At 42.0% G+C, this 27,593-nt stretch overlaps 1 protein-coding gene and 1 long non-coding RNA gene across 2 annotated transcripts; one reads left to right on the top strand and one right to left on the bottom strand.

Annotated features, from left to right (window-relative positions):
• LOC106676692 (uncharacterized) lies at positions 1–3,078 on the top strand. The gene is made up of 3 exons (XM_014413793.3): positions 1–335; positions 1,116–1,265; positions 3,050–3,078. The coding sequence occupies exons 1-3, from the start codon at positions 251–253 to the stop codon at positions 3,058–3,060; spliced, it is 246 nt and encodes an 81-aa protein (XP_014269279.3). The 5' UTR covers positions 1–250; the 3' UTR covers positions 3,061–3,078.
• A 4,588-nt stretch (positions 3,079–7,666) lies between these two features.
• LOC143420859 (uncharacterized) lies at positions 7,667–27,593 on the bottom strand. Its single transcript, XR_013100593.1, has 3 exons — positions 27,256–27,593; positions 9,119–10,051; positions 7,667–8,795 (listed from the first exon to the last, which is right to left on the bottom strand). It is a non-coding gene; the product is annotated as an uncharacterized LOC143420859 (long non-coding RNA).

Consider the following 27,593-nt stretch of genomic DNA (forward strand, 5'->3'; position numbering starts at 1 on the left):
AACGCACACTGCGTAGGGCACCAAATGGCCGGTAGGGCACCAAAAAAATCAGGGTCGTAAAAAAAAAAAGTAAACCATATTAATACTATAAATATCATATGCATTAATATGGTTAAACAATACAAAAGCAACATAAAACAATTTTCCCGAGAAAAGGGGTGAATCTGCTTTGTGCCCTGTCTCCAGTCTCCTCCTGGTGCCCCCCCACTCCCAGTGGTCTGTTCTATAATTGGTAAACACCTGTTTGAACATGGCCTCGAAACGGCAACAGGAGTCGGGAGCGGAGAAAAGAAAGAAGAAGAGGAAGCGTGATGAAACTCAGGCGTCGCTTGCCGGTAAGGCAATGTTTAAATAATAATAATAAAAAAAGTTCATTATTGTAGCCCTTGCTTGCACGCTCATGTCCGTCAACTCTGTGATAGCTCCTGTTAGCAGTGTTCATACTGTGTTAACAAATGTTGCAAATGATTGATGTTGGGTAGTTTGTTTACGTTGTGGATATGAATATAGAATGGACTACTAAAAGCAACTCATCATGGTCACTCAATTGACGGTTTTCAGATAACGTTAGCAATCGTGAGTCACGATTGCTAACGTTATCGTGATTCGTGAGACTAGCATTTCCCTCCTCAGGTTGCTAGCTGGCTAACGTCATGCATGCTACTGATTAACCTTAACTTTGGGATAGGTCAGTGATGCAGTCAAGTATTATTATCAGATTAGACAAGATTACTTTGTATGTTGCTGCATTTCAGGATATCTATAAAGACGCATATCTTATTTATGCCATTGACGTCTGAACACATAAATAGTTCTCGTCTTTCTTTAGGTTCATAGATCAAGGGCGACATCTGTTGGTGAAACTGTAATATGAAACCTATATCTTCCAGTAATATAGATTTCCTACTTGCGCATTTATATCAAATTATGTACAGCATGTTTATATTGCCATTTGCCATTATGAAAATCTATACATGTAAAATATAGTTAGTAATTTTTAAATGTACCAGTGACTTACTTAATTTATTAGTCTTATAATGCAATCTTTCGTAGGTCTACTGTAGATTCAAAATTGTATTTCTGTAAAATCCCTGAATATTTTCTCTTGTATGCAGGGTCAATGCTTAAATATGTTCAAGGAGGATCTCAAGGACAGGATGAACCATCCAGTAGTAGTGCCATCCCTGGACATCAACCACCAGCCATTGTAGACCCTGCAACAATCCCTAGCCAAGAAGAACAAGAACCATCAACCACCAGTTCAGGTACAGTTCCATACACAAGTACCACTGAGAGTCCTGTCACTGAGAGACTATCAGAAAGTGACACTGTGGAGACATGTGTGCCCCCTTCAACCGATCCTGCTCTTTGGCCAGCTCACATTGTAGATGCTGATCGTGTTGAAATTGTGCGGAGAGGTCCTTTTAATGTCAGCTCTGATTTTAATTTTCCAAAGGGGCCTGATGGAAGAGCATTTCACACTAGCCTTAAGTTCAAAATTCTTCCCAATGGAGAAAAGGTTCACCGGAGCTGGTTAGTGTACTCACCGCAGAACAATGCTGTGTTCTGCTTTGCATGTAAGCTTTTCAGTGTGAAGGATATAAAGCTGAGTACAGAGGGCTTCAGTGACTGGTCGAACATCAACATCCGTTTGAGGGGTCATGAGTGTAGCCAAGACCACATACAGTGCATGCTTAAGTGGAGAGAACTGGACACACGGCTAAAGAAAAGCATGGCAATAGATCAACAGGAGTTGACCTTACTAGAGGCAGAAAGGAAAAAGTGGCGAGAGATTCTCAAACGATTACTCTCAATAACTCTCTCACTGGCTTCCAGAAATTTGTCTTTTAGGGGCTCTTCTGACTGTCTTTATGAGCCGGACAATGGCAACTTCTTGAAGGAAGTAGAGCTTATGGCAACATATGACCTTGTAATGGCAAATCACTTGGCCAACATAAAAGATGAAGGTTCCCACACACATTACCTCAGCCCTGAGACACAGAACGAACTAATTCAGATTATCTCTTCAGAAACATTCCGCGCCATTGTGAAGCAAATCCAGTTGGCAAAATACTTCTCCATCATTCTTGACTGTACTCCAGATGTGAGTCACACTGAACAAATGTCAGTCATAGTACGCATTGTTTGTTTCCAAGCACAACCAGATATTAAAGAATACTTTCTTGGCTATATAAATGTGGAGCAAACAACTGGCCTTAACCTGTCCAATGTTGTCCTTGACAAGTTGAAGGAGCTTGGCATTCCATTTGAAAACTGTCGAGGACAGGCCTATGACAATGGGGCCAACATGAAGGGGAAGAAGCAAGGTGTTCAGGCCAGACTGCTACAATTAAACCCGAGAGCATTGTTTGTGCCTTGTGGAGCTCACACGATGAATCTGGTCATAGCTGATGCTGCCAAGTCCTCTCCAGATGCAACTGGCTACTTTGGGTATTTGCAGAAGTTGTTCAATTTCTTTTCCAGTGCCACCCAGCGATGGGCCATTTTAACAAAACATGTGAAATTGACACTTAAATCTTGGAGTGACGTTAGATGGGAAAGCAGGCTTCAAAGTGTAACTGCTGTCCGGAGTCAGACAAAAGAAGTGAGGGATGCTCTCCTGGAGGCCAGAGAAGCTGTAAGTGATGCAGTCGCAAAGGTGGAGGCTCAAGTGCTTGCTGAGGAAGTAGCCTCATTTCGATTTTTGATTTGCTCCATCGTGTGGTGTGAACTTCTTACAATCACAAACCAGGTGAACAAGTTACTACAGTCCAGCTCCATGCAGCTCGATGTTGCTGTCAGGCTCATTGACACTGCCAAAAGTAACCTCTCTAAATACAGACAGTCTGGGTTTGATGAGGCTGTGTCAGCTGCCAAAGAACTCTGTGAGGCCCTGAACATAGAACCACAGTTGAAGGAGAAAAGGCTCAGGAGCACAAAAAGGCAGTTTGCATATGAAGCTGTTGATGAGCCCCTCCATGATGCCCTTAAAAAGCTTGAGGTCACATTTTTCAATTGTGTTGTGGACTCTGCTTTAATCTCCCTACAGGAGAGGTTTGAGACCATGAATCAAGTGAAAGAGAAATATGGAGTGCTGCTTGATTTCAGCAAAGTGAATGGGATGTCCAAGGAGGATTTAAAAAAACACTGCACTGAAGTACAGAAGACACTGACAGATAAGGGAGTAGCTGACATTGATGGACCTGAGATGATGCAGGAAATCATCAACCTTCCTCAGCTGCCACCACAGACGTCTGCTTTGGAAATGCTGTCATTTTTACATGACAATCAGCTTCAAGAGGTATATCCCAATCTGTGGATTGCTCTGCGTATTGCACTGACCCTGCCTGTCACAGTTGCCTCTGCTGAGCGAAGCTTTTCAAAGCTCAAACTCATTAAAACGTACCTGCGTTCATCAATGGGGCAGGAACGTTTAAGTGGTCTGGCTGTTATCAGCATCAATGGTGACGTGGCTCAGAAGCTATCATATGATGACCTTATAGCTGATTTTGCAACCAGAAAATGCAGGCGTGTGCCTCTCTAGGCCCTAGAGAGGCACACCACGCCTGCATTTTCTGGTTGTCAGAGTATGCCTTAGAGTCTAGGGCATACTCTGACAACGAATTGTAAAAATGTTTAACATAGTTACTTAAGGAATGTGGCTTTTGTGTTCAAATTCTTATTTTTCTTATTTAAGTTTCTTATTTAAATTCTATTGTGAAACTATTTGTAAATATATTAATAATAATACTATTATATTATATATATTATTTTTTTATAAAAAAAATTACACATTATTGCCAGGCTCTTTGTTCTTGTTCCAATGTTCAATTTTTGTTTCAGTATTTATTTGTAACAGTATTTTTAACCTCCTTTAACCTTATTTATTTGTTTAACTGTCATGTTTGTTGTTATTTAATTAAACAAATTCCACTGAGAAATTCAAAAGTATTAATTTTTTTTTTTTTTTTCAGTGGCGGGGGGGGGGGGGGGGGGGGGGGCACGATAAAGCATTTGTGCTTAGGGCACCCAAATGGCTAGCAACGGCCCTGCACACATGGGAAATTTGTTTTGTCACAGCAGGAAGTGGACAGTGCAAAAGTTATGATGCAAAAATTAGAATACGATAAGAATAAATACAGTACACAACTGTACAGAATAGAATAAAATAAAATAATATACTATATACAGTAGAATAAAATAGAATAAAAATATACAATAAGATAAAAATAGAATACAAATGCTATATACACTGAGTAAAAATACAACGATGCCAGAAAAGATTATTGCACTTAGTATTATTGCATATGTATGGATGTGTGTGTTTGTTCAGTTAAAGTCTTTGTTGTGGAGTCTGACAGCAGTGGGGAGGAAAGACCTGCGAAATCTCTCCGTCCCACACCGTGGGTGCCGCAGTCTCCCACTGAAGGAGCTGCTCAGTGCTGTCACAGTCTGCTGCATGGGGTGGGAGATGTTGTCCAACAGGGATGACAGCTTAGCCGCCATTCTCCTGTCACTCACCACCTCCACTGGGTCCAGAGGGCATCCTAGGACAGAGCTGGTCCTTCGGATCACCCTGTTCAGTCTCTTCCTGTCCCCAGCAGAGATGCTGCCGCCCCAGCAGACCACACCATAAAAGATAGCAGAAGCCACCACAGAGTCATAGAAGGTCTTCAGGAGTGGGCCCTCCACTCCAAATGACCTGAGTCTCCGCAGCAGGTACAGCCTGCTCTGCCCTTTCCTGTAGAGGGCGTCTGAGTTATGAGTCCAGTCCAGTCTATTGTTCAGATGAACACCAAGGTACCTGTAGCTGTCCACAGCCTCAATGTCCATACCTTGGATGTTCAGTAGTTGCAGTGGAGAATGCTTGTGCCTGCGGAAGTCTACCACCAGCTCCTTGGTTTTACTGGCATTGATCTGGAGGTAGTTCAGCTGGCACCAGTCCACAAAGTCTTGAGTCAGTCCTCTGTACTCCTTGTTGTCCCCATCAGTGATGAGGCCGACTATTGCAGAGTCATCAGAGAACTTCTGCAGGAAGCACTGGGTGGAGTTGTGGGAGAAGTCTGCAGTGTAGATGGTGAAGAGGAACGGAGCCAGAACCGTTCCCTGTGGGGCACCCGTACTGCAGACGACCCTGTCCGACACACAGCCCTGAGTCCTCACATACTGTGGTTGGTCGGTGAGGTAGTCCAGAATCCAGGTAGTGAGGTGATGGTCCACTCCAGAGTTCTCCAGCTTGTCCTTCAGAGCCGAGGGAAGAATGGTGTTGAAGGCACTGGAGAAATCAAAGAACATGATTCTCATAGTGCTTCCAGCGGTCTCCAGGTGAGCGAGGGAACGATGTAGGAGGTGAATGACGGCATCATCTGCTCCAATGCCAGGCTGGTAGGCAAACTGAAGTGGGTCTAGTGATGAGCTTGTTAGGCGCCGAAGCTGAGCCAGGACCAACCGCTCCAGGGTCTTCATCAGGTGGGATGTCAGAGCCACCGGCCTGTAGCTGTTGAGGTCCTTGGGGCGTGAAGTCTTTGGCACTGGAACAACACAGGAGGTTTTCCAGAGCTGTGGGACTCTTCCCAGCCTCAGGCTCAGGTTGAAGAGGTGCTCCATCACCCCACACAGTTGGTCCGCGCAGGACCTGACGACCCTCGAGCTGATGCCATCTGGGCCCGCTGCCTTCTTGCCATCCTCCTCAGTTCCCTCCTAACCTGGGTGGTTGAGAGAGACAGGCTGGAGCCTTGTGTTGAGTGTGTATTGGATGCTGTTGTTGGGGGTGGGGGGAGTGAGCAGGGTGAATAGAGGAGGTGTGAAGTGTCTGAGGTGGAACAGCAGCAGTGGGGGTGGGTGAGTCTGCAGCCGATGTTGCAGACTGCCTCATGGCTGAATCAAATCTGTTGAAGAAATGATTCAGTTCATTTGCCCATCTCACATCCCTCCCAGGCAGAGAGTTCTGCTGTTTGTGGCCCGAGATGATTCTGAGGCCTCTCCAGACTTCACCAACGTTGTTTTGCTGAAGCTGGTTCTCCATCTTCTGCCTATAGCTGTCCTTCCCATTCCTTATCAGTCCCCTCAACTCTCTCTGCACCCTTTTCAACTCCTCTTTGTCTTTGGATTTGAAGGCCCCCCTCTTCTGCTTGAGGACAGCTTTAATTTCTGGGGTAATCCAAGGTTTGTTGTTGGAAAAACACCGTACAGTCCTGGTAGGTACGGTGTTATCCACACAGAAATTAATATAGTCAGTAATGCATGTAGTAAGGCTGTCGATGTCCTCTCCGTGGTCGTCACAGATCACCTCCCACACAGTCGACTCAAAACAATCCTTAAGAGCCTCCTCGCTCTCCTCCGACCATCTCTGCACTGTGCGGGTGGCTGGTAGATCCCTGCGCACTAAGGGCTCATACACAGGGACAAGGTGCACCAGGTTGTGGTCAGATTTGCCCAGTGGAGGGAGAGGTGATGAACTGTATGCCTCTTCTGCATTGGCATACAGTAAGTCCAGTGTTTTATTGTCTCTGGTTGGGCAGGTCACATACTGGGTGAAGGTGGGCAGTGTGGAGTCCAGTGAGGCATGATTGAAGTCCCCTGATATTATGAGAAGGGCTCTCGGTGATTGTGTTTGCAGTCTGCTGACCACAGAGTGGAGAGAGTCACAGGCTGCATCCGCGTTGGCCGAGGGGGGGACATATGCTGTTATTGCGATAACATGCGAGAACTCCCGGGGCAGAGAGTACGGACGCATGCTAACGGCTAACAGCTCAATGTCTCTGCTGCAGAGTTGTTCTTTCACAGTGATGTGCCCAGGGTTACACCATCTGTCGCTCACAAACACTGTCAGTCCCCCTCCTTTCCTCTTACCGCTCTCTCTCGTCCTGTCCGCTCGCAGCATCTGAAATCCCGGTAGTGTCACGCTCGTGTCCGGAGTTAGCGGTGTTAGCCACGACTCCGTTAGCATCATGATGCTACATTGTCGGTACTCCCTCTGTGACCAGGTTAGCAACGTGAGCTCATCCATCTTATTGGGCAAAGATCTTACGTTTCCAATGATTACAGAAGGAAGAGATGGTCGATAACGTCTCCTTCTCGGGCGACGGCGCTCCTTCCCAGCACGACACCCCCGTCTTTTCCTCCTCAGCTCGCTGGGAATGTCGGGTCTGTCCGCCGACAGTACCGCTGCAGGACGCAGCGCTAACAGCTGATCCTTACTGTAAACAAAGGATCCCTGCTCTGGGTCCCCAGACACGCGGGAAAAAAGTAGAAATAAACTAAGAAAAACGACCAGAACTAGCACAAAACGGTAGAACATGGTTGCAGAGTCTAATTACTGATACGTTAGTTATAAAAAATTACGAGAAGAAAAAGATAAGAAAGAAAGAAACTCAGAATGAGCAGAGCTGCTGTAACAGGCTGCCGCACACGGGGGGCGCCGGATAAGTGATGGATGGAGGGAATTTTACTTCAGCCACAGAAATCCTAAACAGGAAGGAGGAGCAGAGTTACAGTGGATCACTATCCAGCAGGGAAACAAGGTTTATTTCAATTTCTTGGCCATGAGTGAGATTTACTGAGTGGGCAAATTAGGGAAACGACACCATCAGATCCCGAGCCCTCCATGTGTTAATCAAGAGACGGCTGCTGTGCTACATCCATAAATAATGAATAAATTAGGAGCTAAAGTTGAAAGGACAGTTTATTTGTACCATCTTCACGTGAACACATTCAAGAACATCACAGATGAAGAAACATTAAAAACTTCCACACTACATAAAGCAAGAAAAATAGTTTTTCTTTCAGGTGGTTTCAGAAAAACAGAAACATCAAACATCTCCAAAACTCTCTTTGAAAGAACTAAAAACCTTTGTTCTCATGGTTCAATCATGAGTGAACTCCCCGATGAAGCCTTGTGTGCTAAAACATGTCAGAGTTTTAAAGGTTAAACATGAGTTTCCAAAACGTTTTGCTGGAGAACAATGAACTATTTGACTGAGTTTCAATCATTTACAGACGAGCAAAACCAGGACAGAGAAAAAAGGACAAAACTGACTCAGTAAAACAACAGAAAAGAAGATCCCATGTAGATCTGTATTATGTAGAAGTTCAGCCCAGCAACCAGTTCAGTTCAACACAAATGATTATATCTGAACTCTGTGGAGCCTGATCTCAAGCTTTTTGAGTCTGACACAGAAACCAGAGGATCTTTCTGTGTCTTCAGATTCACTGTGATCCAGTGATGGGAGTGATTTCAGCCCTGAGTGATCACGCTGATGTTTGCACAGAGCAGACAATGAGGTGAATGTTTGGGCACATTGGTAACAGTGAAACAGTTTATTAGTAACGTGGGATCGTTTGTGTGCAGAGTATGAACTGAGATTCCTGAAGCTCTTGTCACACTGGTCACAGCTGTAGTTTCCTTCCATGTGTGTACGTTCATGAATGTTACGATTACCTGAATGTGAGAAGCTTCTCTCACAGTGTCTGCACTTGTGTGGTTTCTCTCCTGTGTGGACTCGTTTGTGTGATTTAAGCTGACCTTCAGTGGTGAAGGATGACCCACACTGATCACAGAGGTGCTTTTTAACCCCACTGTGAATCAGTTCATGTTTTTTTAAATCACTTGGTGTGGTGAAGCTTCTCCCACATTCTTTGCAGTATTTCAGTTTGTCTCCAGTGTGTCTACGTTGATGTGTTTTAAGGGCAGCTTGCCGACTGAAAGTTTTTCCACAGAGGTCACAATGAAAGTCTTTCCCACCACCACAGTGATGACAGGGTTGAGAACTGGATCCATCTGTGTCGCTCTGCTTCTAAACAAAGACACAAAGACAGTGTAAGTCAGTCCTTCAACATTTGTATCCTGAACGTCGCCTGAAATAAAGAGCATCTCTGCAGACGTCCAACTACATTTGACTGTTTCAGTTAACACACTCAGTTTACTGGGCTGCAATAACTACAATACTACCACCATAATACTACAGTAATACTAAAATCATAACTGAAAGGAAAATCTGAATAATCACTCAGAGCTGCTTTTCCATGCAGTAGAATTGCTAACATGCTAACAGTTTAATGAGCAGAGTTGTTCCAAACAGTCAGGCTAAAATGACAAGATAACAATATAAATACATACCTCACAGTAGCTGCACTTGTAGAGTCTCTTTCTGGTGTGGATCTGTTGGTGTCGTCTCAGGTGACGTGGAGTTTTAAAAGTCTTCTCACACAGGTCACATTGATAAGGTCTGTCCTCAGTGTGGGTAAATATGTGTTGTTGTAAGTGTGTGTGAGTTATAAACTGTTTGCCACACTGTTCACAGCAGTACACATCATGTCTGGTGTGAATGCGTAGGTGTTTATTTCGGCTCCCTCTCTGGCTGAAAGTTTTTCCACAGATGTCACAGCTGTATGCCTTAATTCCAGAGTGGGTAACTAGATGCTTCTGTAAGTGGCTACTTTGAGTAAAAGCTCTGCCACACTGATCACAGCTGTACGCTTTAACTCCACTGTGGATGAGTTGGTGTTGTTTTAGGGAACGCTTCAAGGAAAAAGACTTTCCACACAAGTCACAGCTGAACGGTCTCTCTCCAGTGTGGATGACCTGATGCTGTTTTAGTGAAGCCCTCACAGTAAACTCCATCCCACACTCGTCACAGCTGTATGCCTTAATTCCAGAGTGGGTAACTAGATGACTCTGTAAGTGGCTACTTTGAGTAAAAGCTCTGCCACACTGATCACAGCTGTATGCCTTAATTCCAGAGTGGGTAACTAGATGTTTCTGTAAGTTGCTACTGTCAGTAAAAGCTCTGCCACACTGATCACAGCTGTACGCTTTAACTCCACTGTGGATGAGTTGGTGTTTTGTTAGGGAACCCTTGAAGGAAAAAGACTTTCCACACAAGTCACAGCTGAACGGTCTCTCTCCAGTGTGGATGACCTGATGCTGTTTTAGTTTAGCCCTCACAGTAAAACCCTTCCCACACTCGTCACAGGTGTGTTTTTTCTCTCCCTTTCTTCTGTGAGGTTTGTCGGCCTCCTGAGAGCGCTGACTTCTGGCTCCATGTTGGTCCTGCAGTGACAGAGATACAAACAGAGGCAGTGAGTGAAATGCAGTCGTGGAACAAACTCAACCTTCAAACTCCATTAACACTAGTTTTAAACCTGAAGGTGGAGCGTGGCACCAAACACCTTAAAGGTCTCTTATCCCCACCTGCTGGTAGTTCTAACACATTACATCCAACCTGCTGTTAAAGATAATTCATGACTGTTCAAACACTAAAATCATGCACACACACACACACACACAATTTTATAATTTAGATTATTTTGTTGTTTCCTATTACATATTTCTATAATTTGTATAGATTTATACAGAATTATTCAGTGATAATAAATCCTATGTTTGTTTATTCTAAAGGAACCCCGTTAGCTTCCACAACAGATGTTGCTCGTCTTCCGTCAAATACTCACATAAAATATTACACAATAAAGTGGATTCAAGATATCCACATAATTTCACTCTTACATCCACAGTGAGGTTTCACAATTGTTCAAATATAAGCAATCAATAATAATAATAATAATAATAATATCAATAACATTGAGGCACATTACACAAATTTCAAAAACAAATCGTGTCTTACAATATTTACAACAACTAAAAGCTCTGTAAATCGGCTTTTAAGTGTTCATTGAAGTTTTGAATAATTCTCTAATTTTTTAAGGCAACTTATTCCACTTAAAAGTTGCTCTAAATGTAACAGTTTTACAAAACGTTACTTTTAACTCGAGCATTTACTAAATTGCAGCTTGTTGAAAACTGTGTAATATGATGATGTATTTCATCTGGATACTGCAGCTGAGCAGAATAAATGTGGTGTGTTTAACAGAATTGCTTTCTTTAGAACTACAAGTAAGCCATAGAATATTTTAGCCTGTACAGGAAGCCAAGAAAGGTTATTATGCATTTTATCAATATTAGTATAGTATGAACATCTTCACACTAATCTGGACGCCTTATTCTGGACTAACTGAAGTCTGTTAAGATCTGTCTTATTAGCTGCTGACCAAATGATTGAACAATACTCCAGATGAGACATTACTAGTGCATTAATGACATCTTTCATAATGAAGAAGTGATACACAAAGAGCATTTCATAGCCATAGCTATGCCTTGTCGGCAGAGTTATGTGACATTAGTGATGTTTGTACTTTCAGCGTTAACTTGGTTTTAAAGCCTTTAAAATATACGCCGTTCAATAGTCGACCTTAACCTGACAGAGAATGTGATGATTTTGTGGATAATTAAAGTCAGTCATATATCCACAAACACAACAAGCTGAAAGTCAGTGATGCTGCTCGGTTTGCAGTCCTGAACATCACGGCACAAGCAGGATTTACTGCACTGTTAATGTTAGCTGTGTTATATTGCTGCCTCTGTTCGGTGGTGTCGAGCCAAACGCACTTTAACGTGTGTTTGAACGAGCTGACGGTTCACTCGTTAAGCTGAAAGAAAGATGCTTTAATCACAGCAGTCACACATGTGTCCACTGCACCATCTGGAACTCTTCTTGTTTACACTCGTAATAACACAAACACTAAATCCTGCTTCTCTGGTGCTGTTGTGTAGCAGTGTGTACACCTGAGACTGCCACCCGTCTGTCTGTCCTGCACTCTCTCTCTGTTTCTTTCTCTCTGATTGTGGAATAAAAGTATGAACATGTGTTTATAAGTTACACTTGTGTTTGAATCCTGCAGCTTATCACACATTTGATTTCCATGTGTGACGACTGCAAGTGTCCAGAGTGAGGACAGACTGAGGGAGCCACTGCTGCACATCATCTGTGAGGCTTTGCAGCCCTGATGATCCACCAGGACAAACTCAGCAGTGTGTGAGGAAGAGGAGGAGGAAGAGCCAGCAGCTGCTGACAGATGGAGAGAATAGACAGACTGTTCCCTGTTTGTGAAGGACTGCTAGGAAAGTTTAACATAACTGTCTGTGCTGAATCAGTCTTATTAGGTAATGTTCAAATAATGTGATCATCCCAGTGTTTTCAGTGTGGGAGAAAGTACTCAGGGCCTTCAAGTTACACACTATGAAAGGCAGCAACAAGTTTAATGTTCAGAAACCTAAAGTCTGTATCAGCAGCAGGATGGAGCTAAAAATAAATGTTGGTTTCAGTTCTTTGAAGCTTTGAGTGTTTTGGATCAGTAGCTGCTGTGTTTGTTGCATCATATTGCTGTAACTGTTTATATGCTTTATATATTCTGAGCTAAGTTGATCTATAGTGTTACATCATATTCTATAAGGATGTTATGTGTTTGTAGACTTTCTGCCCAGTTTGACCCATTTAGCAGAAGTCAGCCTGTTTAAGGCTCTGATATCTATTCTGTGTGACTTACAGCAGTTATGACATGGTCTGATTTTCTCACCCAATAAAGGAATATTTCATATATCAGTCTACTCTTCATTCTATCAGACACAGTTATCACAGCTCCTACATTTGCTTTTTACACATATATGTAAGCATTGAGCCACATTTAGTACCAACATATTACAAGAACAATATTTGTCTCTTATATATGATACATCTGTATACACACTGTCACAGATACTTATCTGTGAGTGAAGTGATTAATATGATAACTATAATATTGGCCATATTATATTTACACTGACTTTAGTCTCATGAACAACATCAGCTAATTGTTATTTACAGCTAATCTTAAACGACTGTTCAGCACAGAAATGAAGCCCAACAATCATGTTTCACAGTCCTGTGGTCTCAGCCTCAGATACTCATCAAATCACACAGAGCTCATGTAGAAACAAATGAACTAAATATGTTCTCCTTCATTTCTGTCAAACAAAGCTGTATGAAACGTTTCCAGCTGTTAGTATCATGGTTGCTAGGCAACCTGGGCAGCGCGACGGAGGCTAGACGTCCCATTTCACGAGCCTACGAGCCTCGCACTTCGGCCTTAGCGGTCTTTGAGTACGCGGCCCTTGAGGACTTTAAAGCTGCAGAACCTGAATCGGGATACAGCCATGATGATCTCCAGCCTCGTGCTCGCCAACATTCTCACCTGAGTTAAGAAGACGATCACTGAAATGGTCTCAGCAGGTCCTTTGATGACAGCAATGTAATGCAGTGGTAAGGCTTTTTGGGGATTAAGTTCGTTTTCATGGCAAAGAAGGACGATGCAGTTCATCTGATCACTCCTCATAACATTCTGGAGTGCAGGCAAAATGCTATTATAAAAACTTAAGCAGCAACTTCTCCAGGTTCCAATATTTATGCAATTCTCAAACCTTTTGGCCACGACTGTATAACCTCTTCTGAAGTTTAGTGGATATTATACATGGTTATGCTCAGGATGTGTCGGCCAGTTTCCACTGGAAACGCCTTTTGGTTAAACTGTCAGCGAGGAATTTGCATTTGCACTGTTACATTTTTATATAACTTTAATGCACATAAACAACAGCTGCTTGTTTCAGTGAAAATACATTGATGGGTTTTTAATAAAGTTGTTGTGGAGATTAATTTGTTATCATATGTTACCTTATACAGTGGGGCAAAAAAGTATTTAGTCAGCCACCGATTGTGCAAGTTCCCCCACCTAAAATGATGACAGAGGTCAGTAATTTGCACCAGGGGTACACTTCAACTGTGAGAGACAGAATGTGAAAAAAAAATCCATGAATCCACATGGTAGGATTTGTAAAGAATTTATTTGTAAATCAGGGTGGAAAATAAGTATTTGGTCAATAACAAAAATACAACTCAATACTTTGTAACATAACCTTTGTTGGCAATAACAGAGGTCAAAGGTTTACTATAGGTCTTTACCAGGTTTGCACACACAGTAGCTGGTATTTTGGCCCATTCCTCCATGCAGATCTTCTCGAGAGCAGTGATGTTTTGGGGCTGTCGCCGAGCAACACGGACTTTCAACTCCCGCCACAGATTTTCTATGGGGTTGAGGTCTGGAGACTGGCTAGGCCACTCCAGGACTTTCAAATGCTTCTTACGGAGCCACTCCTTTGTTGCCCGGGCGGTGTGTTTTGGATCATTGTCATGTTGGAAGACCCAGCCTCGTTTCATCTTCAAAGTTCTCACTGATGGAAGGAGGTTTTGGCTCAAAATCTCACGATACATGGCCCCATTCATTCTGTCCTTAACACGGATCAGTCGTCCTGTCCCCTTGGTAGAAAAACAGCCCCATAGCATGATGTTTCCACCCCCATGCTTCACAGTAGGTATGGTGTTCTTGGGATGCAACTCAGTATTCTTCTTCCTCCAAACACGACGAGTTGAGTTTATACCAAAAAGTTCTACTTTGGTTTCATCTGACCACATGACATTCTCCCAATCCTCTGCTGTATCATCCATGTGCTCTCTGGCAAACTTCAGACGGGCCTGGACATGCACTGGCTTCAGCAGCGGAACACGTCTGGCACTGCGGGATTTGATTCCCTGCCGTTGTAGTGTGTTACTGATGGTGACCTTTGTTACTTTGGTCCCAGCTCTCTGCAGGTCATTCACCAGGTCCCCCCGTGTGGTTCTGGGATCTTTACTCACCGTTCTCATGATCATTTTGACCCCACGGGATGAGATCTTGCGTGGAGCCCCAGATCTAGGGAGATTATCAGTGGTCTTGTATGTCTTCCATTTTCTGATGATTGCTCCCACAGTTGATTTTTTCACACCAAGCTGCTTGCCTATTGTAGATTCACTCTTCCCAGTCTGGTGCAGGTCTACAATACTTTTCCTGGTGTCCTTCGAAAGCTCTTTGGTCTTGGCCATGGCGTAGTTTGGAGTCTGACTGTTTGAGGCTGTGGACAGGTGTCTTTGATACAGATGATGTGTTCAAACAGGTGCCATTCATACAGGTAACGAGTGGGGGACAGAAAAGCTTCTTACAGAAGACGTTACAGGTCTGTGAGAGCCAGAGATTTTCCTTGTTTGAGGTGACCAAATACTTATTTTCCACCTTAATTTACGAATAAATTCTTTACAAATCCTACCATGTGAATTCATGGATTTTTTTTTCACATTCTGTCTCTCACAGTTGAAGTGTACCTCTGGTGCAAATTACTGACCTCTGTCATCATTTTAGGTGGGGGTTCTTGCACAATCGGTGGCTGACTAAATACTTTTTTGCCCCACTGTATATGAGATCAAAGTAGTTGCATTATAATATGGTATGTAGTTTTAGTTTGCATTAGACCTCTGACTTAGAAGAGTGTGAAAATCATTAGATCTGTTGGATTGACCTGTATTATGTTGAATGTCTTACATTGTTTCAAAGGAGTTGTTAGGATAATGGATGTTATTTTAATCTCACTGATATCATTTACATGCACTGTTATTAGTTCATTATTACTTCATTAGTCTGCATCAGTTTATCAGCAATATATCATTGTATCATTCATCATATCATTCTTAGTAAATCGGCTACAAGGTAATTCTCCACCAGCTTACTTTCTCTCTGCTTAAACTGTTGCAACATCACCACTCCACTCGAGCTGGACTGTTACATTCAGTTATGCACGTAGTCAGGCCTCACTAATGTGCACATATATACAGACTTATGAAAGACACGCACGTTCCCTCACATAAACACTTATTAACAAAGGGAGGTCGTCTCAGGACATCCTCTCTAGTGGACTCACAGTTTCACAAAATGCACAACAGATCACACACTTGTTTTTCTCTAAAAGTACCATCTGATGTCTATATAAGGAAGACTTTTGGGATTGTGGGGACTTGATATCATTTCCAGTAAGGTCTGTGTGACGTCATCATGAATAATATAAAAGATATGGAGAGCCGCCGCCCGGCGGAGATCTGTGGCTGTACGCTTGTCTTCCCATGCTTCTGTCTTAGAAGTGTGTAATAAAGATCACTATTCTGGCATCTACTGAGACCATGCAGTCGTTTGTCTTCTCCTCAAAACTCGAATCATGACATTCTTGGTGCCGAAACACCGGTTTGAGGGGGAGACTAATAATGGACCTTGGCTGACGGTCTAGTGGTGTCAGACGGACGGCCAGGAGCTCGACTGAGTGATGGGCCCCGAAATAGGAGAGGTAAGCACCGCCTGTTGAGTGATGTCCAAAGGTGCTGAATTGGAAATTGAGTTAAATTAAATGTTCACTCAGTGGGGCTTCTGGTCTGTCCGGGGTGATTTTGGGGTAATTAGTTTTAAAGGCAGGGAATAGTGAACTGAGTAAATGTATTGCTGTTTATTTTGAGAGTGAACTGTTGAGTTAAGAGGTTATGTGTTTAAGTCTATACGGTTTAAAAGGTTTAAATGTGGGTTGACTGGGAATGCCAGCCAGTCAATCGGTAGTGTAGGGGATTTGATCCAATCGATTAGCAGAGACGCGGTCTTGGGCTTCAGATAAATGAAACTGGATGGCAGGGGTCCAACAGTGAGGCTTTTAAAACAAGTAAATTCGTTTAGGACTGAGAGCGCGGCTCTCTAAGAATGCAGTTGTCCAGCAGGTGGCGCTGACCCCTAATCGCGGACGCGTGGTTAGGTTCTAGCCTGGAGTGACCTTCCACGGAGATTCGGACGCCCGTTAACAGGTCAGGTAATCTACGAGTGATTGCCTTCTACTGCATTGATTGATTGACAGAGTCGGACTCGGCTGTATCCTGTTAACATTGGGGCTTGGGAACTTTAAGTAAAGCCAAAAGCGTGATCTGGGATAGTTCACGCGGCTGGTGGAGGTCCCGGTTTTTCCTGGTGGGGAAGCAGTTATAAATTACTAGGACTTAGGAATCTGACCGTTTTCAAGGCGGCGTACTTGAAACGTGTAATTGATCAGTAAGGGCGCGGCCCTGGGCTTAGAGGCTTTTTAAATTACTCAAAAGTTTAGGAACACCGCTAGAGACATAAACGAGATAAGTGGTTCTGGCATGCGGTGTGTTTATGTCTATACGGGCCCGTATATAAATAGAATGTAAATTACTTGTGTGCGTGTGTGTGAATAAAGTGTAAATTAGTGTATAAACTGTCATCTTGTTAAATCTGAAACTGCCTGTTGAAAAAAGGAAAACTCTTTTCTCTTTTCTGTTCTCCCTCTGAGAAGGGATTTTGTGTGTGTATGTGTGCTGGAGGGATAAAAAAAAAGAAAAAAAAGAGAAGAGTAGAGAAACTCTCTGTGTTGGAGGAAAAAAGGTTGGGGCTGTGTGTGTGTGACAGGAAGTGTGCATGCCCATATAAGAGTTAAGCTCTAGGCAGGAAAAAAGGAAAAGTGTCTCTCTCTCTCTCTCTCTGTCTCAAGCAGCTGCAAGAAGGGGGGCCTGTAACCCTGCATTGAGTGTGTGTATGTGCACAGAGAGAGAAGGAGAGAAAGGGGGGCCAGCGTGCGTCCATTTAATATTAAAGGAAAAAGTGCAAAACTGTTTTTTCTCTGTTACTTTGGGGGTTGAATGGGCTTGAGGCCATGGAGACTTTAAGGAAAGAAATGAAATGATATTAATTGTATGTTTTAGTGTGTTAATACAGGTTACAGATAAATAAAGGTGGACTTCTCTCAACCTGGAATTTTGAGTACGGCGCCAAAACCAGTAGAGTAGTATAATTGGGAGAAAACAGGCCAGATTTTGGCTTAAAATTTTACAGCTTGACCTGGCACTTGTCCCTATCCTGAGAAGAAGTACAAAAGGACAATTAATCTCCTGATGAAGACCAATAGAACATCGTGAACTTGAGAAGAATTTACAAGCAGCCGAAAATAGTGCAACTGAACTGTTAACCAAACTGACATGCACTCTGAGTTACAGGCTGGACAGTTGAACGGTGGGAAAGCACTGGACACTGATTGTCAGATTTGCCATGCTTGGAGTAATCGTGAAAGAGACGATTGAAAGCATCAACAGAGAAGAAGAAACCACGTGATGGAAATGCACGGTGGACTGTAGGCTGGCTGGGATTTAATCCAGAAGGAAATACTGAAGAGAAACGGAGAGGTCACGGACTGTGCTGGAGAATTCTGGACCACAAAAGGACACTGAGAGAAGAGGACGGGAACCAGTGGAGAGGTGAAGCTTGACTGCGAAAATACAGGGTATAATTAGATTGAAATGAAAGCCTGAACTCATGATGGTGTTTAGAGATGTCCACTAGAAAACTAAAAGAGGTAAACTGAAGAAGATAAAATAAAGAAAGAAAATAACTGACAATTAAATGAGTGAATGGAAAACACACATACACAAAGTGTTACATGTGAAATTATACTCTTATAAAGAATCAGAAGTGAGATAGTTTTGAATGAAGAAATCAGTGAAACGATGCATGAATTCACTCTGAATATAACATATAGAGGCAATGAAGAAAGCAGCTTACACTCACTGAACATTAACAAAAACATATAGGAGGCGCAACGAAGACCTGCTTACACTTATGAACTTGACATAAGCTGGTATTTCTGGCCAGAGGGGGAAACGGGTAGCTTAAGTACTCATGATGATAATAAAATGTCTCAGTTATGTTTTTTCAGGTGGAAAATAAACAGACCTGGATCAATTCTCCACGTGCAGCGGTCGGGAGGAAAAACCTATAGGTTAACTTGACTGGATATGTTAAGGCAAGTTTCTGGTTGAATTGTTCACAGCGCCATGTCTCGATGAAACCTGACAAGTGGGCCCTAACTTCTGGCTGAGGACCAGGAATGCTGTTAATAAGGTGGGAACTGTTAAGGTTCACAATTGAGGAAGGAGAGTACAAACCACCCTTGGTCCAGAAGCTCTTGGTCAAACAATGATTTTAATGAACACACGTGTGGGAAGACACTCTGTACGCAGACAGCCAGTAGTCCTCGACTTAATCAAAGCATAAACAGATATTTTATAGCATCAGGGTTTGATTTACTGACGCCCCTTCATGCGTCACAGATACATTTTATACATAGATCAGATCAACACCACAATGGCTTTTCACCCAGAAGATCATCTTCTATTTTCATGGCTGGTACTTTCCGTTCTTATCTTAAAGTGAATTGTTCCTCTTTCTTGTCGAGACAACAAGGACGGTTCCTCTTTTACCGAGACACTTTTGCAGTTACAACCAGACATGACTAATCTCTCCTCTAAATAAATTTAACTCATGTGTGTGTGTCACGACCTCACATGCTCTTTCTCAATTCACCTGTTGCACTTCTGACCTTTCACCAGACCAGAGGCTCACTGAGACTATGTGTATGTCTTCTACTAAATAAATGTTTTAACCAAGAACTTCTACTTAAAAGCTTAATATAAAATGATCTGATATATAAGTGTTTTGTAAGCATGTATTGCAATTCCTTCTATGGCTCCAAGTCACTTGCACAATAGATTGTTCGAACATCGCGCCGAACAAAGCTTCCGACCCCCAATTAATTGACCGAGCTCCAACTCTTTAATAAGCACAGATATGCATTGTGTATAAAATAGTCATAACTGCTTAAGGCCTTCTTAAAGCTATCTGTTACATTGTTAAAGCCTCGTCTTAGCCTGCTGCTCAAAATAACTTCCACTTCTGCAAAACTCTCCAAGCCTGTTTCCTGTCCTGTTACTTTTAGCCTTTCTGAAAGACACACTGTTCAACCCCTGAATGCAATATAAACTCCAGATTATATTATTAATGCAATGGTAATGATGACAATTATTTAACAATAGCAGTAAAATAATTTCCCTGCTCCACAGAACTTAAAATTTGGGTTAGCAAATTGGGGGAAGAAAACTGACGGCTCAAGTGGAGAAATGTGTAGGAGTCTGACAGACTGCAAGAGCAACACATGCAAATTCACATATATAAGCAGAAAATGCATTAACCTCATAAGGACAAGCATAACGATTAATGCATAAACATTAATTAAACCTGGCTAAGAACACAAACATACACAAGGAAGAAACAGCTTACATACGTGTGCACGTACAAGCAGGGTTAAAGCAGCGACACTTAACATACACCTGTTTTTAAAAGGATATTGTTTATCCACTACTGACAAATAAACTCTCTGGGGTGCAGAACAACAACTTAATTTGGAAAGAAAAAGACATTGGTCTGATGATTAAGTGAGGACACGACAAATTTAGTGGTTAAAAGGGTCGAATTGGGACATGTTTTTGTTGATTGTTTAAGACAAATGACTACTGAATGATAGAAAATTCCTTTTTAGGTTTCTAAACAGGATCTTAAGAATTTTAACACGTACCTGTGTTGTCCTGCCAACTTGGGGGGTTATGAGTTGATTATAGGGTGAGAAAAAACAAAAAGGGGGGAGAGGAGGCCCCGTTGTTTCTCCCCTCTCCGAATAACACAGCCAACACAACATCATTTTCCTGTTCGCCTGTTTTTGTTTTTTCTTTATGAAAAGCCGAGGCTGACCTGGACTCCTACCCTCCCCTCTACCATCGTTGCCCTTTCCGCTACCATCTTTGACCCACAACAACGACCGGAAAATGTCAACAGTGCTGCAGGAATGCGATCTCATGCAGCAGAGACGGAGAGCACTAAACCTAAAGCCCGTTTCACTACACGGGGGAAATTCCCAGACTGCGTCAGCTGACAGAGCTGTGACGAGACGCACATGGAGCTAGGAGGAAAAGGGAGGGTGAGCAAAAGAATGCTGACCTCTGAGAAGAACCGAACAGCAGAGCTGCAGAAGGCCGTGGAGCAAAGTAAGGACAACATAAATAGACTCTGATCTGACGTGGAAGGAAAAGACTGAGGTTTTTGCCCTCAGTAAGAGCTTAAGGTATCAGAAGCAGAAACTGAGCATGGCTCCAGAGGAGCTGGCTGCTAATTGAACCCATCAGTCAGACTTGGAGTCCCACATACAGGACTTGAAATCAGGCGGCAGCTACAGAAGCAAAAGGGTCAAGTTACAAGGAGAAGATGCAGGCAGCTGCAACAACGGATGCAAACAGACCCAAAGAGGAGGGCAGGACCCCAGGGCATGCTTCAGGCCGCTGGTTTACCCAAACAACAGAACAGGAAGGTGATGAACAAAACACACACTTCTGCATGCGCCGACTTGGAAAAAGAGAAACACACACATGAACACTTATGCACTCGTTGAGTGAGTGAAAATTGATACACACCCATGCACCAAAATCAAAATGTTGATTCAATTCACTAAGAAGTGACACACAATGCTCCAGCTGCTGCAATGAAGAATGCTTTATTGACAAAGGCTCAATGCTGCACACAACAAATCCAAATACAGAATCTGTTACAATAATAATAAGCCCAGAGGGCATTTGTGTGGTTTGGGGAGCAGAGTCCAGAGCAGTTTGGTTATGAAAACGATGCCCGTGCGAGATATCTGGGGCTTAAGGCCTCGACTCAATTGTTTACTGTACACTAAAAAAAGAGAAGAAGAGAAAGCTCTGTTGTTGAACACGATTGCCTGAGGTATTAAAGATCTGTACTAAATTCTGGTTTCCAGTGTGAGAAAAGTCACGCAGTGCCAGTCTTAGAGCTAGGTTGAGTGATGATTCTAAATTAGTGTAAGTAAATCATTGTAGACCCCTTCAAGTTTCATGATAACTAGGATCTAGACTTTGTTGAACCCTAGGCAATTTGAACAGGTAAAATCTGAGTGACCAAGTAGCAGTTGAATGAAAGTTATTGAATGAGTGTTGGGGTAAACTGCCAGAGTTAAGAGCACTAAAACATTTCAAGAGCTCAAATTACATAATATGGAAATGGTTCTATTTTGTTGCACGAACGCAAAATATATAGGTTTATGAATATGAAAAGGTTGAGGTGGTGTTGATTTGACTCTGTGTAGGTTTAGGTTGGTATTTTTACTGATAGGAGGAATATTCAGTGACAAGTCCTAAGACCCGGGCGTCTGCATTTTTGTTTTTGTTATCTTTCATTTTATTTTGTTCTATATTTTGAACAGTGCACTGATTTTGGTTTGTGAATCTTTTCTTTAAGCAGATCTGCACATCGGAAATTACAAGCATTACACGTCGGCGAGAAAATTGTTGTAAGTGAGTATTCTCCGCATTGAAATGGGTTCTGGAGGAAACACTTATGGGGACAATTAGAAACGAGAGTCCCTGTCTAAAAAAGGATTCAGCGAGGTAATCCGATCTCAAGTTCTTGTTTTTCTTTTTGAAATGAGCTCATTTTGCTGAGGGCGGAAATCTAAATGCGGCGATGGTTTCCACTATCAGCAAAGAAAGAAAGAATGGATGGAAATAAAAACAAACGGACTGACTGGTAAAAGATGACAAGACTTGACCATGACTCAAGGTTAACCTCCACCTAGATAGGATAAAAGGGTGGATGAATTTATGTGTTTCTTTCTACAGGAGCAGAAGGAGGACAGCGACATCTGAGGTTGCATGACAATTTAACTTTAACTTTCTGTGTATGTGAAATTGTGTGTACACACTTGCGCAGCGTTAACACTCTCTTTTTAAGTTGACAAGTGGTTGATGCTTGCCAATAAGTTTTTTATTACAGGATTTCTGGGCTGATGTGTGAAGAAACGGTGTTTTAGGTTAGGAGTTGGTGATGCCATTACACTGTATTCTTGGGAGGGTGTTGGATAAGACACATCCTGTCTTGAAAACTGTGATGTTTTTTACAGGAAATCTTTTATAGCATCTCTGGGAGGTAGATGGCTGACCGCGGTCAATGTGCTGCTAATGTTTGCTTTGCTTTGTTAAGAATGCGTGAGGAGAAAACAGACAAGTGACATGAAAACAAAGAATAATAATAAAACAAATAACAAATTTGGGGACAGTTTGACATAGAGCTCACTAACTGGCCAATTAGGGGGCTCTTGGAGTAACATTGCCCAAAGGGTGAATAAAACAAATTGCGGCAATAATAGTGATTTAATGATTGGAGAAAACCGGAACATGATACTTGTCTGTTGTGCTGAATCTCTTATTACTCTTATGATTTGCAGGTGGTTGTAAATAAGCTGTTTGATTTAACAGGTTTGCTTTTTAGCTGAATTGGGAGTTAAAGGAGCTTAACAGGTAACTGCTGACTAATGTTTTACACAGGGTTACAGGTTGGCGGGAGAGTGTTTTAGAGAGGATGTGTAGTGTTCTTGTGCAGTTTGCAGTGGGGAGATTGCAAAATACAACTAGAACAATTAATTGAGACTAATTAAAACTAACCTGACACTGAGGAGGTTCTATATAAGGAAGAATTAAAACAGGTATAAAGTGCATTTGATCTTTAATTGCAGGTGTGACCATGAAGATTTTTGGTACGTATTGCAGGTTGTTGCTCATTATAGAATTGTGCTCAGGTTCATAAAGGCAAAAGCTATATAGGGGGTCTATGATTTGGTTTGTGTTTTAATAATTTAGGTATGGCAAAATTAAAGGTTTTTAGACAATTTACGGGACCAGTGAGAAGCTGGATCAGGGAGAGTGACTGAGGCAGATATTGAGCTGTCAGTGTTTTTATATAACATTAAAGTCCCTGAGGGTATGGCACCAAGCACCATTGAGAATTCCCCAACACTGTTTGACAAGTTTGACGAGCATCTTGACTTTTGGTCTTTGGATATTAACAGTCCTGGATATGTGACTTCTTGTTTAACAGAAATGTTACAGAGAGCATTTGCAGTGCAGCCTTTAATTGCTAGTAATTCACATTTTTTAGATTTCGACATAAAGCAGATGCCTCAGAGAAATCACTAATAACACTAAGGGCTGGACGGATTTGATTTGCATTCTTCAAGAAGAGTGTGGTGTCATCAGCTAGCTGGCTGATGATGAGCTCCTTATCAGCTGTGCTGATTCCTTGTATAACAGGTCAAATCTCGGGGTGGAGTCTTAATCATTTTAATTGAGCTATTGCCATTCGTGTACAAGGTTTTGATAGCTTTACAGAAAAATGCCAAATTTTTCCAAAGACTGGAAAATAAATTGATGTTCAATTGTATCAAAAGCCTTTTAAAAATCCAGGAAGAGAATGAAGCTATAGTCAGATACCAAATCAGAGTAATCAAGTAGATCTAAAACCAGTCTCATGTTCTTAGAAAGGTGTCTGTTTCTCATAAAGCCTGATTGTGTCTCATCGATAATTGTGTCCAAGAACTCTTTCATTCTGTTAGCAAGTACTAAAGCCATAATCTCATAGTCATCATTGAGCAGACAGATGGGTCTCCAATTATCAATAAGAAGTAAGTCTTTGTTTGGCTTTGGAATAAGTGTTATGAGACCCTGAGTAAGAGTAGGAGGGAGGATGTTATTCTCTACACTTCCTATGAAAAGCTGCAGTAAGAACGGAGCCAGGAGATTAGAAAATGATTCATAAAACTCTGCAGTTAAACCATCTGTGCCGGGAGATTTGTTGGCCTTAAGTGCAGAAATAGGATTACAAACGTCCTCCACAGTCAGAGGGCTGTCACAGTGACTTCTATCTTCCACAACAATAGTTTTTAGGTTTTTAATATTATTGAGAAACAGCGTTGAGACATATATATATATATATATATATATTCTACTTTTCTAAATGATTGACTATTTCAATGGAGAACCTAAATGACACGGACCCGTGTTTGTTATTACATATCTCTATTTTGAATGTGACAAGTCTATCATTGCCTGTTATTCATAGGTATTAACAGAGTTTTTGGCCTTTTTTTCCTCTATAACAGTTAATTGACTCTTTACAGTGGCCTGCTATGGTTAATAATAACATGTTCAGTCATGAGTGAAATCAAAGCTTTTCTTCACTTTAGCATTTAACATTCCCAACAATATAATGTGATACCTTAATTAAAACATGGCTAATAAAACACAATTTTCTTAATGCAAACATCAGTGACTCAACATTAGCAACCAAAGGGTTCAGTCTGCAGCTCACACTCATGTGAAGCTACAGCCTCCCCCTTTAGTCTCTGTCATCCTTCTGCTCCTGCACAAACAAAGCAAGACAAAACCTCCACCCTTCTTCTACAGGCTGGGTGAATTGTTGTGGACATTCACTAATCCTAAAGTCGGCACCGTTTTTGTCTCAGTATCAAGTCAGTTAAACTTTTAGTCGTCAGTCCATCACAGTCCAGTCACATGCATACATCCACACACATTCATACCAGATATTGCTGATAATGGAGTCTCACGCGCAACCTATTCGAGCCTCCATCACCAGCAAGATGACGTCATCATTTTAAAGGAAACAGTTCCTTGTTTTTGGACTGGATTGACTCGCTGCAATCCTTTTAGGCTCAGGACTTCTCATGTGATCAATGTCACATATAAGTGAATTTCTCCCAAGCCCATTATAATCATGGAGAAAAACACTTTGCCACTGTTTCCAGTAAGAATATTTTATAGCGCTTTAAAGTTCAACCTCTCAGGTCTGGATTAAAGAGCTGATTTGTTAAATCGGGAACTCACAAAATACCAAAATATCACCACCGGTGGATCACACCTCTCAGATGTTCTTATCTCAGTGCACTGTAACAAAAGCACAAACAAACGCAACCAATAAAATACTAATAAAGTAACAAATACTGGGGCCCATTGCAAACATGTCCAAGCATAAAACCATCTTTCTCTCTCTTAGAGAAAGAAAACAATCCAAACCTCACTGATAAAATCAACCTAGTGTCAAGCAAAACCCAAAAATCAACCAAAACTTCACCAGAAAGTTTTCCTCCCTCCCGGGACAATATTGTGCAGGAATACAGGCACCGTAACTCCTTTTGCACTGACAAAAACATGTTGGATTGACTTGATTCAATAGTGGACACTGGTTGCACACAAAGGTTTTGCTTTGGCAGAAACTTAAACAACTGAGTTAAATCAACACAACCTTTTCATATTCAGTAAAGCTGCATGTTGTGTTCATAAAACACGATTGAAACATGTTCAGATGGAGTAAGTTGAGCTCCTGGAACATTTTAATCCTTCAATTGAAATTGAATGGGTCTACAACAACTACCATCCTCCTATCTCTATCCTGGTTGCAGCAGGGCTGGGAAATAACCCTGAAGTGATGGGTTACCAGGCAGGGTACACCCTGGACAGCTCACCAGTCTATCAGATAGAAACACACAGCGGTTTACATTCATGGATAATTTAGCCCAGGACCTTCTTACTGTGGAGCAACAGCACTAACCAGCATGCCAACAATGGAGGAAATACAGGAAAGCTATGATTTCCTGTATTTGAGGCAGAATTATTTTGTTCTTGCCCTTGACAGGTTAATCCACAATAAATAGCAACAGCATGCATGTGGTGTGTGTGTCGTTGTCTGCCTCTTATAACTCCAGTGATTTTCCTGTAGTTTGAAATCTTATGCGGTGTTGACACAATAATTTGTTGTAAACCAGGAAATTCCCAACTGTGGTAGAAAGCACAGCTTAGCCTCAGCAAATGTTCAAAGAAAAGTCGTCACTTCCTGATTTCTGCTTCACTGATAAATATTGTCACACTGGGGTTTTTGCAAATGATATCAGTGAGCACTGTGTGGCAGCTGGAGTCAGACAACTGAAGCTCCCACAATCAAGACCACAAACAGCTTTCAAAGGAGATTTGAAGCTTTTCTGGCAGCAAGCTTCATGATTTATGGGACTGGAACTGGAACAGAAACTACCTGATCACCAATGGAGAGCTGGCATGGAATTATTTTTATGACATTTTATCAAAGTTATAAATAAGCATGCCCATTAACACATAGTGAGTGAGCATGTTGTCTTCCCACGCAGTGAACAGCGGATGCTAATGTTTCTGTCACTTTTTACAGAGTCAAACTCAAAGTAAGGTCAGTGCTTCCACGCTTTAAACGCTGCACGCTCACACTCTCTCCACACTCGATAGATTATCCATTGTTCATCTGCACACAGCTGCGGTTTTAGTAACGCAGTAACGCAGCGTGCTTACGGCAAAGTAACAGTAATCTAATTACCTTTTTTGCAATAGTAATCCCTCACTTTACTCGTTTCTTGAAAAAAGTAATCGGATTACTTCCCATCTCTGGTTGGAGCTGTGCACTTGTGGGTTCAACCTTGTGTACACGTTTATCTTTGCTGTGTGTACTTGTACCTCTGAGTGGAAGCTGAACTCTTGAGTTCGAGTATCGAAGCATCAGCTGTGACGTTAAAGTCCAAACAGCTCGTTCATTTGACGTGCAAATGAACGAAGGTAACGCCGTTTTCATGTGGATGTGTCACTGAGACACTTTCCACATCCACAGCTCACAAAATGGGAAAACTATAGAAGTATAACAATGAAGAAGTTACTATGTTACGGGTCCCAAGGATGAAGACCTCGATGACAAATATGTTACCTGTAAAAGCAGGTGAAGAGCAGAGTAAGGAAGACACGATGCGTCTCTGCTTTCCTCCAGAACGTGTCTGAGTCTGATTTATTTCACACAAATAAATGCTATAAAACACTAAACATGAGCTTTCAATATACTGTTCAGCTGCTTCCTCATTCACATCAATTACATTTACTTATTTCACAACATCAGTGAAATATACTCTTTTTAACTGGTTCAGTTTCTCAAGTTCACACTTCTTTCCATAACAGCTACATCCTTTTATCATATCAATAAACACATCACATTGTCTTCTGCAGTGTCTTACTGGCTAAACAGTTCTATTCAATAACAGCATTGGTAAA

Source organism: Maylandia zebra, linkage group LG2 (assembly GCF_041146795.1).
Source record: "Maylandia zebra isolate NMK-2024a linkage group LG2, Mzebra_GT3a, whole genome shotgun sequence".
Lineage (NCBI taxonomy): Eukaryota > Metazoa > Chordata > Actinopteri > Cichliformes > Cichlidae > Maylandia > Maylandia zebra.

Bases quoted from the DNA above. Each gene is read 5' to 3' on its own strand.
- LOC106676692 (XM_014413793.3), top strand. From the start codon at position 251: ATGGCCTCGAAACGGCAACAGGAGTCGGGAGCGGAGAAAAGAAAGAAG. The intron at 336-1,115 runs GTAAGGCAATGT...TCTTGTATGCAG, and splicing joins AACTCAGGCGTCGCTTGCCG to GGTCAATGCTTAAATATGTT.